At 49.1% G+C, this 21,412-nt stretch overlaps 1 protein-coding gene across 2 annotated transcripts in view; it reads right to left on the bottom strand.

Annotated features, from left to right (window-relative positions):
* VWF (von Willebrand factor) overlaps positions 1-21,412 on the bottom strand; it is a 136,435-nt gene that overhangs the window by 22,423 nt on the left and 92,600 nt on the right. For both annotated transcript variants that reach the window (XM_082421519.1, XM_082421520.1), the window contains 14 exons: positions 21,211-21,327; positions 20,990-21,130; positions 20,558-20,701; positions 17,640-17,804; positions 16,543-16,586; positions 16,057-16,234; positions 14,190-14,410; positions 12,856-13,048; positions 12,324-12,665; positions 10,353-10,552; positions 4,614-4,716; positions 4,160-4,234; positions 1,535-1,639; positions 168-373 (listed from right to left, as the gene is read on the bottom strand). In XM_082421519.1, the coding sequence (XP_082277645.1) occupies positions 168-373; positions 1,535-1,639; positions 4,160-4,234; positions 4,614-4,716; positions 10,353-10,552; positions 12,324-12,665; positions 12,856-13,048; positions 14,190-14,410; positions 16,057-16,234; positions 16,543-16,586; positions 17,640-17,804; positions 20,558-20,701; positions 20,990-21,130; positions 21,211-21,327 (2,234 nt within the window). The remainder of the gene's footprint in view (positions 1-167; positions 374-1,534; positions 1,640-4,159; positions 4,235-4,613; positions 4,717-10,352; positions 10,553-12,323; positions 12,666-12,855; positions 13,049-14,189; positions 14,411-16,056; positions 16,235-16,542; positions 16,587-17,639; positions 17,805-20,557; positions 20,702-20,989; positions 21,131-21,210; positions 21,328-21,412) is intronic.

Raw genomic sequence — 21,412 nt, 5'->3', positions numbered from 1 at the left:
ATGGTAGCGTCTCTGTAAGTACCTCCTGAGCTAATTAGATTTAGGCTGAGATGGAAGGCTGATGCCCCTTCACTGGGCCACACAGCACTCGTGTGGGCAGGAAGGCAAGTCTTCCACAAGGAGCATGTGTCTGGCCACTGTCCCAGCTGGAGCCGAGCAGCCCCTACCTTATCAGGGAGGCAGGTGGTGGTGGTGCAGCCGCAGTCATTGGTGACGGTGGAGGCCAGGTACCCCAGTGGGCAGGTCACCGCCGAGCTGGTACAGTTGCAAACACACTTATACTCATCACAGCACTGGGTCTTCTGAAGGACTGGCATCCGGTGTGGGGGGCAGGAGGGCGGGGACCCCCTTGGGCATTCCTCCTTCCTGCAGGCTGAGGGGCAGCACGAGGTGATGCCCCGGTCCTGCCACACTGAGCGCTGCACTCAGCCTGGGTTCCTAAGCATTCAGCTACTATATAAGGTCCCAGGGAACTCTAGCCCCAGAACATTGTCAGAAACACACGTGAGCCCAGCTCAGGAGCTGAGGGATAGTCAACCATACCAAAAAGTGGTTAGTCTGCAGAAAAATAAGAACACTAACCCAAAGGAGAAATATGAAGCCATTTTAATGGAGAAGCTAAGGCTGCTGGGTGTCTACTCCACCACCTTCCCAGGCACATCTGGAAGGGGTGGGGTCCCTCCAGCTGCAGATACTCAGAGATGACTGGTGTAGAATCTCTAAGACCCAGAGAGCCCTGGGCACATAGGTACTGGTTAGCATTTTTATAAGCTGGTAGCTTATGAGATCCTATCCCCAACCTCAGTACCTGGAATAATAAATGACCTACAGTTTTAGGTCCTCCAACAATGATGAATGAAAAATGACAGCAATCTTGTCAAATCCACGATGCTCTTTAATCACTGCCAACTCCCATCCCATGCCTTTGCCTGTTCCCAGCTTCCTGCAGATACAATGTGTTCTCCCACACTCAAGGGCTTTCATCTCAGAACTCTAGTGAGATTCTCAGTCAACAGGACGAGAAGTGGGTATTGACTTAAAGTGGGTATTCTCCGTAACTAAATACAGAATTCAGCTTCCTGACATGTCCAGAAACTGTCTTTAGTCCAACCCTATGCTAAACTTGTAGTATTTAGAAATTAAATACATAAACATAGAGGAAGAAAAATTTATAAATTTATTTGGGAATAAGACCCAGTGATTTGAACAAACCAAGGGTACATTCCTTCCCCTCCATGGCTTATGGGAGGGTGGGAGAAAATAAAGATTAGATCTGGAGGCTTCTTCATCTCAGGTCCAAATGCCACTTCATAAGCCCAAAAGGGGGGTGCCTGCAGCTGTGTCCACACCCCGTTCCCCATCGTAGCCTGTGGCTGGGAGGAGTCTTAGGGGATTCAGTCCACGTGTGATCTTGACCCCTCTGTTCTAGACACACCCCAAGCCCAGACTCAGCTCACTAGAATACAGGACGCCTTCCCAGACCAGGGGACAGTGACCGCACCGCCCCGTCCTCACCCACGGAGGGAGAACTTACAGCAGGTGAAGTTGGGTCTGCACTCGCCAGGGTTGGTCAGTGTAGGCTGGAGACCACCTTCGCAGTGAGGTACCGGGGGCAGGTCACAGCTCACCAGGTCACACACTGAGGGCCCAGAGAGAGACGTGCACTCAGAATTCAGCGAGGCTACTCTTGTGCTAGTGAGTGGCTCCCTACACTACATTCCTACTCACGCAGACCTTTACTGTTTCACATACGCGATGATGGTGAGATGAAGGCAGAGCTAGAGATGGAGACAGAGGAAAAGATACAGGAAGATGAAAAGATAGGGGAAGAGATGGAGATAGAGATGGAGATAGAGGAAAAGATACAGGAAGATGAAAAGATAGGGGAAGAGATGGAGATAGAGATGGAGACAGAGGAAAAGATACAGGAAGATGAAAAGATAGGGGAAAAGATGGAGATAGAGATGGAGATAGAGGAAAAGATACAGGAAGATGAAAAGATAGGGGAAGAGATGGAGATAGAGATGGAGACAGAGGAAAAGATACAGGAAGATGAAAAGATAGGGGAAAAGATGGAGATAGAGATGGAGATAGAGGAAAAGATACAGGAAGATGAAAAGATAGGGGAAGAGATGGAGATAGAGATGGAGACAGAGGAAAAGATACAGGAAGATGAAAAGATAGGGGAAGAGATGGAGATAGAGATGGAGACAGAGGAAAAGATACAGGAAGATGAAAAGATAGGGGAAGAGATGGAGATAGAGATGGAGATACACGGACAGGGAGGGGGCGGGGGGAGGTGATGATAGATAGACAGACAGATAGATGAGAAATAGATAGATAATAGATGATAGATACACAGACAGATGATAGATCGATAGATAGATGATAGATAGGTAGATAATAGACAGATGATAGATACATAGATAGATGATTGATAGATAGATAGATAAATAGATAGACAGTAGATAGATAATAGAAAGATGATAGGTAGATAGATAAATAGATAGATAGATAGGAAGGTAGATAGCCAGATAGATAGATCCAAGCCATAGGACAAACTCATGTTGATTACTCTTGTCATCTGCAGGGACTCCAGCTCTCGGCCAATCACGTGAACCCTCTAGACCGCAGGATCATCTTCTGTAAGGTGGGCACTCTACCTCACAGGGTCGGTCTATTGATGTCTTGAAATAATGAAGGCAAAGTGCCTGGCACGTTGGAGAAGCTTCAAAACGTCCATAAAATGAGGGCTTTGAACTAAATGACCCCCAGTTCCCTCCACTGTTAACATCCTAAGACCTATTTTTACTAAATTGTCCTCCAGTCAGATTCGCCCCTCACCCCCACCCCGCCACATAAGGCTTCTCTTTATCCCCGATAAATCGCATCAGCCTAAAGCAATGTCTCAGATGATTTCTTTTTTAGATCCTCGGACTGTCTTGATTTATCTGCTCTCCCTCAAAGGTTTCATCGCCTCAAATTTCACAAGCCTGTGCTTTATGTCTTCACCTGTACAATTAATAAACGCCTGGGACAGGACGGGGACAAGGCACTAGAGACTTCCTGCCGTGTTACTCAGAATTCCATCAGCTCTGGATTCATTTAATTATACCGTTATTCAGCCCATTATTCACAATGCAGGTTGCAAACCTATAATGAAACCCTTTGACAAATAAGGTGTTGAAGTCAAGGTGCCCATGTGTGGCCTTTTCTACAGTTACTCTGGCATAACTGGCTCTGCAGTAAATCCCTTGCACCTCCCCCACCAGTGATTACCCCATTCTTTTACTGTGTACAGCACAGCGATTCACAATTTTTAAAGGCTATACTCTGTTTATAGTTGTTATAAAATATTGGCTATATTCCCTGTGCTGTACAATATACCCTTGCAGCTTATTTATTTTATACACAGTAGTTTGTACCTCTTACTCCTTGGCCCTATATTGCCCCTCCCCCCTTCCCTCTCCCCACTGGTAACCACTAGTTTGTTCTCTATATCTGTGAGTCTGTTTCTTTTTTGTTATATTCACCAGTTTGTTGTACTTTTAGATTCCACATATAAGTGATATCATACAGCATTTGCCTTTCTCTGACTTATTTCACTAAGCATAATACCCTCCAAGTCCATCCATGTCGCTGCAAGCGGCAAAATCTTATTCCTTTTTATGCCTGAGTAGTATTCCATTGCATGTATGTACCACATCTTCTTTATCCATTCCTCTGTTTTGTGGGGGGTTTTTTCTATTTTTTGGCCACGCCACGCGGCACTCGGGATCTTAGTTCCCCAACAAGGGATCGAACCCATGCCCCCCACAATGGAAGCACGGAGTCTTAACCACTGGACCACCAGGGAATTCCCTATCCATTCATCTGTTGATGGTCACTTAGGTTGCTTCCATATCTTGGCTATTGTAAATAATGTTGCTGTGAACATTGCACCCCATTCTTTTTTAATGCTTTCAAAACTTACATTTAATAAGTCACGGCAGAATCTTTCTAGGAAACAAATCCTATTTTCCAGAGGCTACTCTTTCCGGGTTTTGGAAAATCCACACCCTGCTCCTGACCACGAGCCCCTTCAGCACCACACCTCGGCCCCCTCTCCCCGGGGTGGGGCTGGGGTTGGACCCCGAGAAATGCCACGGGTGACACATACCACACTCGTACTCGGGGCAGCACTGCTGCGAGGTCTGCCGGAGACGGGCCACCTCGCACGGGCCGCACGCAGGCGCTGGGGGAGAAGAGGCCGCAGAGGTCAGAGAAAGAGACAGCGGTACCCACTGCAGACTCTCGGCCGCGGGAACCAGCCAGGCCCACTGACGAATGAGTCTCCCGGTGTGTCCTGCTGTCCCCTCAGATGCGCCCTCGGGAGACCGAGGCTGAGGGCCAAGGAGGGGACAGCAGGGCAGGCACACACACACACACACACACACACACACACACACACACCCTCCCCCGAGAGCTCCACCCCCGTGCAGAAAGGGGAGCCCAGCCCGGTGAGGCAAGGAGGGTGGGGCTGGCATGGGGAATCCACGTGTGGAGCTGGTCCACCAGGTCTGAAGACATGGTGGCCTTGGGGTCTGGAGGGAGCCCTTAGGGAGGGGCCTCACCTCTGGCTGTGGGGCAGGGCTGTGTCGTGCAGTTGACCTTCCGCCCGCTGAGGCACGTGCAGATCTGGCAGGGCTGGTGGTCTGGGACCCACGTTTCCAGAAGCTGAGGGAGAACGAGGTTCAGGGAGGGCCCAGGAGTTCATGGAAGTTGGGTCCCCCCACCCCTGGCTCGTTCTCCCTGGGGGACGCCCAGTGCCCGAGCCCCGCCTGGGTCAGAGTTGCGCAGATGAACCGAGACAAGCTGACAGACGCTGAGGATCCTGAGGAGGAGGGAGCTGGAGGAGCCCTGGGGTGCCTGGGGGCGCCCGTACTGCTTTGTACACTCGGGGGAAGGACAAACCACAGGTTTCAGAAAACATGGCGCTTTCATCACAGCCCTTCTGATGGTGACGCTAAAACAAAGCAAGGCGAGAGAATGAGGACTCCCGTGTCACCCCACCGGCCACTTCCCAAGCCGAAGGAGAAGCTGGGCTGCAGCTTGAGAAAGATGCCATTCATTTCTGGAATGGACTTAAGACTATGCGGCAGGAAGAGCTGAAGGGGCGACAGCAGAACTCTCAGAACCCTCACATTGTTGGGACTGGCGGTGACGTTCCAGACCAGGGTGCCGTTGCCAGGTGAGGGTCACCAGGGCAGCAGGCATCCCCACTGCACAAGGGCTTCGGAGTCAGGAAGCCCCCCAACTCCTACGTCGGCTTCACCCTCCGTGCCACTGCCCGGTTTCCTCCCAGCCGAGGGGAGGGCCCTCCAGCCTGCCTCCCAGGACTGTGCAAGAAGCAGGAGGCTGTGAACAGCACAGATGGGACTGCAGAGCCAGGACTGGGTCCCTGTGGGCTCGGCCATCAAGGGAAATTCCAGTGAAGTCACCCCTGAATAAACGCATCCTTATCCAGCAGCTCAAAGGCCGCTAAAAAGTCCCCAGGTCAAGAAGGTCGTACTTATTCCGTCTGCTTCCATGGTCCGCAATCAGCATGTGCCGCGGAGAGGGAGAGAGATGGGACATCTCCGGCTAAACCCCTCCCCGGGCTGCCGGTCCTTCTGCGAGATTAAACCTTGGATGCTTCCCTTGACACCTTCTGCTGCATCCACGTAACAGCCCACATCTGAGGGGCAAGTGTCACGTGGCACGGTTTAAGGGCTTTACGTAAACTACTCATTTAATCCTCACCGTAGCCCCATGACCGGGACATTCTTACTGTTATCCCCACTTGTCCAAGGAGAAAGCGGAGGCACTTGCTCGGGGTCACACCGTCGCAGGGCAGAGATGGGATCTGGACCCAGAATCCACTTTGTATCACTGTGTTCTGCTGCCTCCCGGCAATAAGTAGCATTAAACATGTGCAAGATATTTCCCCAAAGGCTTTACACTGACTCATTGTATGTTCCTTCTAATGACCCTATCGGGTGAGTACGACCATTACTTACACTGATCAGTGATGACACTGAGGCACAGACCAGGAGCTTGACCAGGTGGCACAGCCGGGGTTTGGACCCGGCGTCCTGGCCCTGCACACCACATGCTCTCTCTCCAAACCACAGCCGCCAGGCTCGGCCAGCCCGCTGAGGGGCTGTGGGAGTGCCAGGCACTGGGTACACTGTCCCAGCCCTCGAATGGCTGACGGTCAAGCCGAGGAAATAGGACTTGCCCGTGAAAAGGTGAATGAGATCACTCAATTTTGATGCATCCACACCACGGAATACTACTCAGCCATAAAAACAAACTACGGAACGTACAGTGTGGATGGATCTCGGGAGTATCACGTTGAGCGAAAGAAGCCAAGCAAAAAAGGAGTAAATACTGCATGAGTCCATTTACATAAAATTCCAGAAAATGTAAACGGATCTATAGTGACAGAAAGCAGACCAGTTGTTGCCCGGGGATGGAGGTGGGGACTGGGGGTGTATTAAACAGGGGCGTCAGGGAACTTTCGCAGGTGAAGGAAATTTCATTATCTTGATCGTGATGATGGTTTTTACAGGTGCATGCACTTGTCAAAATCCGTCAGATTGTACATTTATATTTGGTGCTGTTTACTGTCTGTGAACTCTCCATAAAGGTGATTTTTAAAAGAAGAGTGCCAGGAGTGCAAAAGAAGAGTTCACTAGGGCTGTGGGCTCCAGAGAGGCCTCACATCCTTGGGGACGTGGCCACTGCAGGAGGCTGTGCTTAACCTGGCGGGCAGGGTGCAGCCCCTAGGCTCTGTAAGCAGGACCAGCCTTAGAGGGAAGAAAGTTCAACAAGGACAAGTCTTGAGCGGGTGCCAGGGAGCGGGTGGAGAGGGAGGGATGAGGACCAGGAAACAGAACAGAGGCTGCAGCGGCTACTATTCCAGCTTCTCCAAGGGGCTGGGGAGACCCAGGGAGGGGCACAGGGACAGGCGAGGCTGGGCAGAGTGGAGGAAGGCAGGGGAACTCACACATCTCCCCAGGTCTCTCTCTGCTCTGCCTCTTTCCTGCTCTTTTACACTGATGGTGATGCCAAAAAAACCATAAATCAAAGGATTTATATTTAGACGTTTAAATGGCAAAGTGATGAGATAAGAACGGAGATATATATTTATATATTAGGGTTTTTTTTTCTCTTTTTAAAAATGAACTCCAGACATCTAAAATTCAAGAACGAATTATACAGCTTTCCAACTCTCCTTGGCAACATCACAATAGATGACCAAAAGCAGGTGTTAAACGTCCTCTTCCAGGGATTTCCATTTTCCCAGGAAGCTTTAATGAGGCAGGCCACAGAATCTATGGCCCCTGAAAAAGAGCCCTGTTTGGCAAAGGCTAAGCTTCTAAAAGCGCCCGCGGCCAGCTCTTACAGCAGTACACCTGGCGCGTTATGCAGCCAATCGGCCAGCAGAGGGCACTCCTGCACCAGGACAGGCCAACTCCAGGCAGCCCTGTCTCAGCCCCCAGGTTCCAGGGCCTGGTGCAGGACTGTTACCCGGACAGAACAGGTAAGCGAGCTGGCTGGAGTTAAAGATTAAATAAAGATGACAGGAGAACGACCTGCAGAGAATGCAGCAAGGGAAAACTGAAGTCTTCAGAGCCCAAGGTCAGAGCAGGCACTCAGCAAGTCACCAGGCACCGCCCACCCCGGCCAGGATTTGAGGGAAGATGTAAATTAAATGTCAGCGCTGAGCCGCTACAGAACACCGCTACAGAGAGGAGACGAGGCTCAGCAGACCGTCTGGGTGATGCAGGCAATCCCCAGTGGAGTTGAAGCAGCGCTTGCCCAGCACAGCGGGGTGTGTGTGGGCAAGGCGGGACGGCCCATGCATGGCCCCGGATCCCTTTAGAGCCGGCTACAAAGGCAGAGCGCATTTTGTAAAATAAACAAGAGCTATGGAAACGTAAACAGTTTGCCCTTCCAAAATTACCACAAGAGATTTCTACCCTGGATTATTTCCCCGAAGAAAAGTTTTCTGGCCTTTATTTTTCAGTTTCAAGAAAATTCACTTAATGGAAATGTTCTTCATATTAGAGTGTTATTCCCTCTCTACTTTGAAAGTCAAAGCTGGACTGGCTAGATATTTATCTTCATCCGTTTAAACTATATTTTCTGAAATAACTAAAACCGGCTGTGTTCCCTTCATAGTTTTTTATTAACTAATTTTATGTTGCTTGATTTTAAAATGTATTTATCAGACTATATCTATGTCAAAATACTGCACTATTTGGATGCCCTCTTCATACAACTCTGATGCATATTCCAATGTGTGGGACTGAAGGGGCAGGGAGCAGGGAAAAGGGTCAGGGAGGAGGAGTGGGGAAGCGGGCAGAGACCCTAGGATAAAATTCACAAGCCTCCCGCCTTCGGGTCCCTGCAGACACCTGACTCACAGAGAGCTAGAAATGCAAACTTGAGTTTCCTTCTGATCTCGAGGATGCCAAGGAAGGGGGTAGAGACCATTTCTGACTGCCTCTGAGAGCACCTTGCCACCAACGGGAAAACCAGCCTGAAATGACCACTGGGTGTCAGCACCCCAGGGCATTGGTACACGTCATCTACGCCCAGCGGGAGCCCAGGAGCCGTGCGAGTCAGGGAGAGCGATGTAAGGTTTTGTCAACTCTTTGGGGGAACATTATGGTACAGGCAGTTACTTAATTTGGCCAGCTGAAATATGGCAGTAGAGTGCGACTGGGCTTCTTTCCTGGTTTACCTGTTACACTGTGAGAACAAATGGGATCCACTAGGATAAAGCCCAGCGACAAAACAGAGCCAGTGGGACCATCCAAGTAATCGCCTTATTAGTGCCATGCTTACCTGGACACCCAGTCAGCTCAGCGTTTAGCTCACAGTTCCTGTGGAACCAGTGGCAGGGCTTGGACACTATAGGGTGACCTGGTGTAGTGAGTAGGGTCTTTTTAAATCACCTCTTGTCATCTGAGCCTTAGTTTCCCATTCAGAGGGACATGTAATAATTACCCTATGGAGCTTTGGGGAGAATCAAATGAAACGGTCCATTTCCTAGCTTCTGATGGCAGGGACAGAACAGTGTAATCCTGGAATGATTGTTTTCATCATTCTCCAGTTGGTTAGCTAGCTTCACCATGTGTTCTCCTACTTCTGATTAAACACAGTGTTAAGTCACCTGACCTGGTCCACTTAGTGACGAAGGTCTTCCTTGGTGATGATGGAGATGTTAGGTCTTGAGTGCAGCCCATGGTCATAGAACATATCCTCCTTTGCTAGAAGCCAAATGTGCTCCCCCTCTACCAGGCTCTGTGGTATCACTGCCAGTTTGAAAGGCAGGACCACGGCCCACACTCACAGGTCCACAGACACACACGGCCCCAGGTACTACGATACACACATTGGCAACTTTGAAGAGATATGACTGCCATCTGAGTCCAAGAAGAGGGAGTTTGGTAAATAAATAGTCTTTCAAAATAATGATTCCTAAAAGGCTAAGAGAATTGATGACTTGATGACTCAATGACTTCCAAGAAAATCAGCGCAAAGGGGACCTAGCAAAAGGGAAATTTCATGTATCGAAAACAGCAAGCTCTTCGGAATCAGACAGAGCTTCAAATACTAACTCCACCTCCCAACCCCACCTCCTACAAACTGCATCCATGGGCAAGGTACCAAGCTCTCTAAGCCTTCATTTTCTCATAGGTGTTTTGTGAGTATTTATGAGAGGGGATACTACACACACACACACACACACACACACACACAATTCTATAGTCTAATACGTCTGAGAAGCAACAACTTGCAATGTACATTAGCATATCAAAAGCTCTAAAGAATCCTGCAATAAAGAAACCTGTCTAACTTGCTTAGCTGGTGTTCTTTAAAACCTCTTGACCACAGGTAACTGTCAATACCTTGCCTGCTAAACACACCTTTGAAAAAAATGTTGAAATAATGAATATATAGTGCTTAGTACAATGTAAGGTACCTAATATATCTTAATAATGGTAGACATCACCATATAAAATATTCTTTTCCCATCCCCTCCTGGGTTCCTAGCATTCTACTAACACGGATATAATGATAAATATAGTAATGGTAGTAATGTGTTGTTGGTGTTTGATCACACAGCTAACCCATGACAGATCCGGGATTTGAACCAAGATGTGTCTGACTCCAAAGCCGTTATGCCATACTGTCTTCCCATCCCTCAGGAACCCCCCTGGAGAGCAGAGCCATGCAGCCAAGGTTAGAAGGGGCCAATCACGGGTGAACACTTCCCCCTACTGGCCCCACGGGGGGCGAGAGGCCAGGGCTCCTACCTGGTGCCGGATCCCATCGTCACCAACGCACTGGGTGCAGGCCTCCTCGGGGACACAGCTGCCTTCCAGCAGCACTTGGTGCAGTGGGCAGAAGCAGCCTTCTGAGGGATGGTCCCCACAGGAGCTCGAGTTGCCCTCACATTGGCGGGGGCAGCCGCGCTCACAGTGGTTGTAGACCAGGGATGGCGGGCATGGCACAGCTGCAGACAGAGAAGGGGGTCACCCTCAAGGGTCTGCACCAACCAGAGGGAAGTGGCTCAGCTTCAAGGCAGTTATCATCTGACAAACTTGCTGGAGCAGAAACTGCTAGTTTCCACCAATTTTCATTCTCTCCATCTTCCATGGAAATAGACCTTCAAGCTGGGCACATGACCACCCAGAATAAAGACTACATTTCCCAACCTCCCTTGCAACTAAGTGCAGTCATGTGATTACATTCTGACCAATGAACTGTAAGAGCAAGTGTAGACTCTTAACAGCAGTTTCGAAGAATCATTTTTTGAAAGACATCTGCGTCTCTGGTCCTTTTCCTTCCTTCCCCTCATCCCGCCACTTGGAACCTGGATGTGATGGCCAGAGCTCCACCTTAAACCGTGAGGAAAAAGCACACCCAAGTGAGGACGGAGCAAAGAACTAGAATCCCCTTTGAGACCCAGAAAGAGCTGGGACTGCCTCCCTCTGATCAGCTGTGTGACACAGAATTTTACTTCTCTCTTACTTGTAGCCAAATTTAATCCCAGCTGACGATGTGAACCTGTGTATCCTTAGGAAGTTCTACGGTTCTTTTCTTTGAATACACCTATATTTAATGCTTCGAAAATTCTCTTCAACTTAAATAAGGAATCCACAGCTATGGAGGGCTGCCCTGGGAGAAAAGCTACAAAGTGATCCACTTCTACCACTCTGGTCCTGCTCAACCCCTTCCTCACATTTTCACGGTGCCAAGGCAGGTGGTAGAGAAGGTTTCCAAGGATTTAGAGCACCAAAGACTTTGCTATAAATGCATGACAAATTGCCTGGAAGTCGACAAATTAATAAGCAGAGAAGCTGTGATCGGTAACTCAGAAACTAACATTTTCCCCTTAATCTGCAGGCAGGTTGAAAGGAGACTGTGTCATCCACGGGGACTCGGAAAACCAGAGCCCCAAAGACACCTAGGGGTTATCTAGTCCAACTCTCTCATTCCAAGATGCAGAAACTGAGGTCCAGAAAGACTAAGGAAATAGCTGATGATCAGCTGAGCTGGGGCTAGGATGCCCAAGTCCTCTAGCCCCAGTTAAAGCTGTGACAGCATTATAATAATAAACTGGGAGACTCTGAGATGCTTGTACACATTGATTTTCCTCAAAAAAAAAAAAAAAAAGGTCAGGGATTACATTAGAAACTGAGGATGCTGAAGTTCAGCGTTCTCATCCCTCCAGCACGCCCTGAGAGCAGGAGCCGTGTCTGGCTCATTTTGGTGTCCCTGACATGTTAAGTATTAAATACATGCCAAGTCCAAGTAAGGAAGCTGACCTTGGGAGGTGTCTACACTAGCAATCTTGTGGTGTTTGTAATGAAGAAGCCTTCTTGGTATTCAAATGGCAAAATTCCACTCATACTTCAAAATCCTGTTCGGGCATGGGCTGCTCTGTGAGCCTTTGCTAAAGCTTGGTGCAATTCCAAATTCAAGGTGACTGCTTAGTCTGTACCTCGCTGTGGCCTGGATGTGTCTGACACATCAAAATCACATTTGTATGAACCGCAGAACTACTGCTAGAAAGGACCGTGCTTTCATTTACACAGAAATTCTATGTTCAAATTACTTATACGTCTACCATCTTATTGGATCCTGAATGGAATCCTAGGAAACAGGAAATGCAGAGATTTTGGTCTTCGTTGCCCAGATAAAGAACGTGAGGCCCAGAGAGGCTGAGCAGGTCCCCCATTCGCTGGTCTTCACAGCGTCTGGGGGTGCCTAAGGAGACTCACCGCAGAAATCGGGGGTCCTCCAGTCGACACACACCCCCTTGGTCCGACAGAGGTGGGCATAAGAGGCAATGGCCTCACACACTTGCTCCTGGTGGCAGCTGTCCTGCTGGCAGATGGCATGAAATGTGGCCGGGGCAAGGACCGCGTGGCACTCGGCGAACAGCGCCGAGAGGAGGACCTGGCAGTGGGAGCCCCTGGAGACGGGACATGGCTCCTCGGGACCCAGCAGGCACGTCTGCCCCGGCTGTTGCACCGTCCACTCCTGGACCAGCGTCTTCCAGTCTGCGGTGACTGTGCCATCCCTCAGCATGAAGTCATTGGCCCCATTCTCATCACAGATGCCTAGAGAAGCAAGGAAAGACATGGTTAGGAGCCCAGGGTGCCAAGCCCTTGATGCCAGAGACCTGGCCATTCTCCATCACCGCCAGCATCTGAATCTTACTACTGGACCCAGAAATAGCAGTGGCCAAGGGCCCTGAGGATAGAGCAAGGAGGGTTTATGTCAGGGAGGAGAGTCAGAAGATATTCTTACCACAGAGACCGTACATCTTTGAGGCAAAGGTCTTGGGGCTCAGCTGCAGCTGGAACTCGTTGTTTTGTGGGGTGAAGGTGAGGATGTGGCCGAGATGGTTGAATCTGACCTCATACATAATGGTACCATAGACACTGACCTCCATGTCCCCACCCATGTAAGGGACAGAGACCAATCTCCCATTCACCACCACCTGCCCAAAGAAGAAAACCACCCATCAGTAGTCATGGCAACACGGAATCCTAGGATTTCACTCTTAGCCACTTTCCAAAGTTCCCAACAGTTCCTACACATTCACCCCGCTCAACTCCACTGTTATCCACAAACCCGGACGTTTGCCAGCAGCTCTTCAAAGACAAAGGGGCTTTGCAGAGCTTGGCAAAAGAGTGGACTCATAACACTGAACAGACAGCCATGCATCTGGAACCCGAAAGCCCAGGGATTAAGAGGAACCATGAGTCACCCGACAGGGAAGATGACTCCTCAAGAAAAGCTGGGGAAGTTGCTTATTTGCCAACTGGTCAGTGCGCTGTCTCCACGAGCATCTAATAGGACTACTTTAAGCATCTGATTTGATTTGATTGACTAGCTCTTTGGAGGCCCCACGATACATCTTATCAAACCTATTAAAATATACTCACATCCCACGATGAATATAATTTTTGCTGTAAAAATTTTAGAAGGCTTTTTATCCTTTTGATTTTTATATTTTTGTCTATGAGCTACTCATTTAATGTATGACAAGCTGTGATTTTTCAGCAATCACTGTGCACGTTCAAGAATTCTTGCAAGAGGAGGACATCTAACCCATAAGCTGCTTTCACGTAATGAAATATTTACAATTTCTAAATGAACGTGTAAAGAAGTTGGCAGAAAGCAACCTCTTGTAAACATTTAACCAAACATTTATTTTTTTATCAGTTTTGCAGTTTTCTTTTTGAATCTTGGGTCCACACATTTTGTTTGGGCCCAGAATATTTTCATAGGCCCTAAATATTTTCCTTTGGAAGGTTCGCAGGCCCTGGGTGCAGGGTACATAATGCCTGCTGGGCAAACAGCCTGGTGTCACCCTCATTCTTCTACCAGTACCAGAAACTGGCACTACATTCACAATGTAATGCTATCGAAAATGGACCCTTTCTTCCAAATCTGGACCCAAAACAACAATGAAATTACACCACGAGGGAGACAGCACTGAGCCCCTCCTGCTCAAGGGGCAGGAGGCCGAGTCCCCAACAGGAGCACCAGCTAAAACCGACTGCCACCGGGTCCACGTGGCTTCCCCAAGGGTCTGCCGCTGCCACGTTACGGGACTCACAGGAAGCCCCTCTTACCTCCATGTCGCTGCGGAGCTCAACCGAGAGGCCGTTATGTTTCACCTCAATGGACTTCATGCAGGCCTGCCTTGCCCCGGCCCTGCAGGCACCGTTATGCACCAGTACATCCAGGTCCTGCTCCTTGTTGTGAAATAGGACATATGAGCAGTTGCCAGTCAGCTTGAAGTTCTGTCCATCAAAGGTCACGATGTGCCGAGTGGAGCTGCCAGTACAGACACCTGGACGGAGAGAGCAAAGGATGGCTATGACCCGTCCAGACTTCCTCTCCTATCTCCTCTGCTCTCTTTGGACTGATAGGGAGACTTGCGGGTACATCTTTCCATAGACTTCTGACATTGAAAACCATGTTAATGCTTCACATACAGAAAACAAACAAAGAGAATCAGCTAGGATGGCAGTAAGGAAAATTCAAAATGGAATACAAACAGATACAATTAAAAGAATAATGTTAAGTAATGAATAACGTAAGTACAAAGAAGGGAGGGGGGAAACCAGCCTAAATAACTTTGGGGAAAAACTTACTATATACCCAAAGGCTAAAGACAAAAAGAACTGTGCACAAATGTGTACTCTAGTTGGTAGATTTGTCTTTCATAAAGGTATTGGTTAGCAGTTCTGAAACTACTTTACGTGTATTCTGTGTAGGGTCTACAGAGGAATGATGGCCCAGGGTTGTTCTAAAAGCGATCCTAAGAGAACTTCTGCTACACAGTAAGGAGGACGCCAAAAGAGAGAGAGAAAGAGAGCCTATGAGGGGTTGGATGCAAAAACAAACAAATAAATAAACAAAAATAACGAAACAAAACAAAAAACCCAGAAGGATGGCAGGGTGAAGCAGCAGACAGCAAAAGAATATAGAATATTCAACTGATATCAAAGGACCACTCCTGAGAGCTGGTAGAAGAAGCAGCTGCTTTCAACACCTGCCCGACCAGTGAGTGCAGGGCCTCTCACAGAAGCACCAGTCACAGAAGAACTTTGAGAAGCCACTTCCAGCTCCTCCCTCTCCAGGCTCCAAGCTGGAGGGAGACTGACTACACCCCTTTCCCAGAGGCCAGGAGCCCACACAGGGACTAGGGAGGTGTTTCAACTCTAACTCAAGTTCAAAGTCTTGATTATTACCCGAGAGTGGACATCTAATTACCAAATTGAGACTGTGTTTTACGACTTAAAGCAAACATAGAACTCTTTATAAATAAACAGAAACGATATGAGGTCTGGTAGAGTTCTCATCCAGGCAAAAAGGAAATTTATCCCACTCAATAAATTCTAAAAGGAGAGTGAGATACAAGATACAGTTTTGATTTCAGCCCACAAGTTGTATCTGTTCATCGTAATCATCTTGAGCCATCCACTGCTGAGCAGGGATTGCCATAAGCAAACATTTCTCCCAACCATGAGACAGAGGGCTAGCCCACCCCACGGATGAATGCTCCCCACAGGTCTGCATGTGATGGAGTTGACTACGTCCTCCTCTTAAACCAGGCCACCGTGATGGTACACCCTGCATCCAACGCTCAAACACCTACAGGTATGATGCGGGAGCTTCCTGGGGGCTTCTCTCTCACTGCTGTACCTGCACTGCCTAGACCCCCTCAGGGTGACTCTTCAACAGCCAAGCTGAGCTCTGACCTCAGAAAATCAATTCTTCCTTCTGGTTATGCATTATCTGCGGAAGTGCCCTCCAAAAGGCACAGGAAGGGAACAGGGAGCCCTGGGACTGAATGGAAACATGTCCCAAGGTCACGAGAGGGAGGGAACGTGGGTGGAGGGGGAAACGGGCTTCTGGTCTACCTCTCTGCACAGCCAAGCGAAAAGCACTGCCCCTTGAACACCGTCCAAGCTGGAGAAGCAGGGGACTCACAGGGGCAGGTCCAGCGGCAGCCACAGGCCTCTTCCACCCTGATCGGGGACTGGCTGTTGGGGCAGGAAGGCCGCAGCTGCTGGTCACAGTTGACCCGGTGACTATTCAGCAAGGTCTGGCCATCTGGCAGGCAGGTCACCGTGTGGCACCGATCCGGCAAGGTCCAGATGTCCCCGGGCTGCAGAGAAAGAACCAGGTTCAGGCAGGGAATGGAATGAGGCACTTTAACATCCACCAGGCAACTGACCCCCTTGGAAAACATAGAGACTAGGCCTTGGGCCTAAATGGCAAGGAGACAGGATATAGAACATAGGATTTACAGGTGGATCCACCCCAACCACAACCAAAATTTAAAAAAAAAAAAAGGCTATAATGGTAAGAGGGAGAATTGGACCCAGACCAAAGGAGGAAGAGTTCACCAGGGGAACGAGGGCCCCAAATATACATTCCTGATCTTTCCTTCAAAGTCAACGGAACTGAACGTACCCTCCTCTCATTCCCGTCCTCATCCATGCAAACACTGATGAACCCTGAAACAGACACAAGCAAGATCTCTGTTCCCACCCACCATCCAGAAATTCCGAGCCATTCACTCGGCTACCTGGCTGGTCCTTGAAGCTGGATTAACTCTGAAAAGAACGTGAGTGGGTTTAGCAGTGAGGATGCAGGTACAGGAGATTAGGAGGACGTCATCCCGTGGTTCTTTGTGGTTAGTAGTCATTACAGTGACACAACAGTGATAATATGGCAACAACCACAATCAATATCTCCTTGTCCTCTTTTGTATACAGATCAGTGCCTAGTGAGAGGAGGAAAAGTGCAGCAAGAGACTGAAAACAAAAGAGATCAAGATTCCTACCCGGAGAGCTATCATCTAGCAAGAAAGGGCAATAACTCTGTAGTAGGTTTAGACTCACAGCTAATTACATTAGGAAAATATATAAAACCAGGTTTTAAAAAAAGCATGTATGGTAAAAATAAAAAGTTTCTAACCTTAAGTCAACTTCAACTATGGTAGTTTGATGTTATATTCTATGTTATTGTTATTTCTTTTTTTTTAATCTTTTCAGTTTCGTATTTTATTGAAGTATAGTTGATTTACAATATTGTTAGTTTCAGGTGTACAGCAAAGGGACTGTTATATTTTTTTCAGATTATATTCCATTATGGATTATTACAAGATATTGGATGTAATTCCTCGTGCTATACGGTAAATCCCTGTTGCTTTTCTAAAGCCCTTTATACCCATGCTGACGGTGAGTGCAGGGCATGGGGAAGAGGTGCGTGATCTAAGGATGCTGGAGCTCCCTGCCTCCGTCTTCCATTTCTTTGTCCAAGAGCCCTGTGCTCAAGTTAGCATGGACAGTAAGGATGGACGGAGGTCTACACACAGAGAACTTTCTGGTAACCCCTTGGAGGTTTGTCTTACGACCTTCCACGAGTAGAAACTTACAGGCCCCGGCCTATAAAACAAACTTACTTCAAGGCCAAATCTTATATATGAGAACCTCTGAGTCTCTAGATGGGTTTGGTTGCTTTTGTTTCTGTTTTGAGGGGAATAAGAAAAACATCCCAAGACTCACCAGAGCACAGCTTGTGGAGGAAGGAATTGCCCAGGGCGACCATGGTGGGGAGGTCTTCGATCCGCTGGAGCTGCACCATGTTGGAGCTGGCCCCTGGGCCCGCCAAGATCCTCAGCTGGGCCAAGTCATACCCATCTCCAATTCCAATGGGGAACACCGCCACTCCTAGGGTTACAGAGGAGCAAGAGAGGGTCTGTGTCAACCTTTGGTCAGGTGGGCTCAAAATGCGCTGGCCTGAAGCTACACCCAGCGTGTGCATAGAGCCTCATGTTTTCCAAACTGGCCACTCACACCGACCCTGTGAGGAGGGCATTCAGTCAATCAACAAACGTTAGTGAGCTCCTGCTCTGTGTCAGGTACTATTCTAAGCAGCGAGGATACTGTAAACCAAGCAGGTCAAGTCCTGACTTCATGGAGCTCACACTGGGGAGAGACAGACAACACACACACAAGTAAGTAAATATCTAGTATTTCAGACCTGGATAAGTGCTCAGGAAAAAACAAAATGGGGTAAGGAGGATAAGAGTTACAAGGGTAGGGGTGAGGGTTACTGTTTCATACAGGATGGTTGGAGATGTGTGCAGTGAGAAGATGACGGACGGAAGGAGCCAAGAGGACATCCCGAGCACAGAGACAGTGAGTGCAAAGGCCCTGGGGCAGAAAATTGACTGCATAGTCCAGGGAGGCCGGAGCAGAGAAAGCGGGAGAGGGACACAGATCACGCAGAGCTTCAGAGGCCACGGGAAGGACTTAACAAGTTCTCTGAATGAAATGGGAGCCAGCCGGTACTTGAGAGCAGAGGAGTGACATGGGTGAGCTGACTTCAATGTTTAAAGGGTCACTACAGCTGCTCTGCTGATTATGAACTTCAGGGGCCAAGGATGGAAGCTGGTAGAAAGCTGTTCCAGGTAGAAAGCTATTACAATAATCCAGGTGAGAGATGATGGGGGCTTGAACTAGGAGACAGTGGTGGAGGTGGTATGCAGGTGATATGGCGTGGTGGGATTCTCAGTGTATTTTGAAGATAGAACTATAGTTTGTTGATGGATTGGATGGACGTATGAGAGAAAAAGAGGAATTAAGGACCCTGAGGCTTTTGATCTGAGCAACTGGAAGGATGGAACTGCCATTTTTCTAAGATGGGATAGACTGTAAGAAGAGGAGATCTGGATATGAAAGTCAGTAATTCAGTTTATGCTGAGTTGCCTTTCAGAACATCTAGATGGAGATGTTCTAATTCCTAATCCAGACTGGAGATAGGAATTCTTAAGTCAATCGTGCATAAATGTATCTAGACGAATGACATAGAATGAGACCACCCAGGAGGTGAGTGTAAGAAAAGAAGAGAAAATGTCAGTCACAGGGCTTAGCCCGGGGTACGTGCATCTACAGGTGAGAAACAGGCTTTGAATGGTTCAGTGATGTGCCCTGGATCACGTCTGTTCCCTCCAGACCACAGCTGCTTCCTTTCTCGATGAAAGTCTTTCTTTGGATTCTTGATACTAAAGGAGAAAAGTCTCCATCATAAAATCACTCCAATTAGTTCTCCAGAAAGTTCTAGGTATTTGCAGTTTGCTTAAGATTAGAGCTGATTTTCTGCTAGCAGCTTTTCAGCTTTTCTAAGCTGGTTGTATCACCCCAACATACATCCTTTCCCTTTCAGGGTCCTTTTCCCTAAAATAATAGGTTTCATCAAAAGGTCACATTCATTCATTTAACAAACGTTAAATGGCCACCTATTTTGTTCATCATGCATAGACGATACAGAAATAAGCAAGATTTTGCCCATGCCTTCACAGAATCCCTAGTTTGTGCAAGAAACAGATATATAACAGAAAAACAATGTGGTTTGCACATTTTGAGTAGTTCCAATGGTACAGAGAAGGGAGTGAATAACTCTCGGGAAGACATCAGAGGAGAGACAGAGCGGGGTTTTGAAAGATGAGCCACTCTCCAGGTGGCACGGGAAGGTGTCATGTCATGTCATGCCACTCACCCAGCCCCCCGCCAGCGCGACACTGCCTGCCCCGGCTCACGTGCTGTTGCTGTTCACAGCACAAGCTCTCATAAGGCACCGAGGCTCGGGCACATCTGCATCCGTCCCCTTCCTAAAGCAGCAGCCTTGGTCTCCTGTCCGTCCTGCACCCCCAAGCCCCTTAGGCTGGCACTGGACAGGGGCTCAGGATACAGGAAGGTCTTCGATGGCTCTCAAAGCCCCAAAATGAATCACTCTAGCTTCAGAGTGGAGAGAGGCTAAGGACACCACAGGCGCGGGGGTATGACCCAGCCCTGAACACAGAGGGAATATTTGGAGAAGTTAAAAGTTACAGTCAAGGGCTTCTCTGGTGGTGCAGTGGTTAAGAATCCGCCTGCCAATGCAGGGGACACTGGTTCGATCCCTGGTCTGGGAAGATCCCACATGCCACGGAGCAACTAAGCCCATGTGCCACAACTACTGAGCCTGTGCTCTAGAGCCCGCGAGCCACAACTACTGAGCCTGCGTGTCACAACTACTGAAGCCCGCGCGCCTAGAGCCCGTGCTCCACAACAAGAGAAGCCACCGCAGCGAGAAGCCCGAGCACCGCAACAAAGAGTAGCCCCCGCTCGCCGCAACTAGAGAAAGCCCACGCGCAGCAACGAAGACCCAACGCAGCCATACATAAATAAGTAAATAAATAAAATACATTTATAAAAAAAAAAGTTACAGTTGAAAGCATGCAGACAAATGAAGGATAAACACACATTTATTACTGCTTGGTTTCCAAATAACACAGGGATTGGGCAATTTCCCGCTGTTTGAAACCAGGCCACATGTGGGTATCAAGTATTCAAAATCAGCCAGGACGTCGGAAAGTAACCGCCGCCCACTCTGAACCCGCTAGCAGTTTGCGGGCGCAGGGCTGCAGCCCGACACTTACGGTTGGATCTGGCGGCAGCGGCGGCCACGTCCACTGAGTCCGTAGAAGTGCCCATGACCAGGATGACCACCGCCTTCGAGGCTTCGGGCCTGGCACCGTGGACTTGGGATGTGACATAGCGCACCGCAAAGCCCAACGCGTCCCCTGGAATAGAGAACGGGCCACACGGTCAGTCCTGATGCGGGGAAGGTGGGTCTGAGGCCGGCTGAGCATCCTGTCTCCAGGGGGAGCCTTAGGTCATCGAAACGGAGTAACTCAGAGACTCAGAGAGTCTCACACACAAGTGAGATCGGGAAGAGCATCTTGACCCTTGGTTTACCGGAAAGAAAACTAAGGCCAAGGAGCAAAGTGGCCGGCCGGAGTTACTCGGTCACTTATGCGAAGAACTGGGACGAGACGCAGCCCCTGCACCCCAGCCCGCGAGCGCGTTACCGATTTGGCTGGGGCCTCCCTCCTGCTGCATGAGGTCCACGAGGCTCAGTAAGTGGGTCTTCTCCAGGGGCACAGTCCACGGCACGTCGATGGTGGTGATGCTTCCGTACTGGAGCACCGACACCTGGGTGAGCTGCGGGCCTGACGGGAGAGCAAGCACGGAAGTCACGCTCTGGATTAGGAGGAGCCCCTGAGAGGGCCCCTCCGGGCGCCTCACTCACCTATATTGGCTTTTGAGATGAAAGCCTTGGCAAAATTCTTCATTTCATCAAAGTAAGAAGCTGGAAAGCTGGAGGAGCCGTCCAGGAGGAGGACCACATCCAGGGGCTGGCTGCAGTCTGCAAAGAGAGCAGAGGGGAGCAACCAGGGGTATGGGGGACCGGCACCAGGCCCCTGCAGCAGACACACACTCAACGGGTGTGC

The sequence above is a fragment of the Balaenoptera physalus genome (genome assembly GCF_965194825.1).
Source record: "Balaenoptera physalus genome assembly, chromosome: 13".
NCBI lineage: Eukaryota > Metazoa > Chordata > Mammalia > Artiodactyla > Balaenopteridae > Balaenoptera > Balaenoptera physalus.
This window is presented reverse-complemented; position numbering and strand designations above follow the sequence as displayed.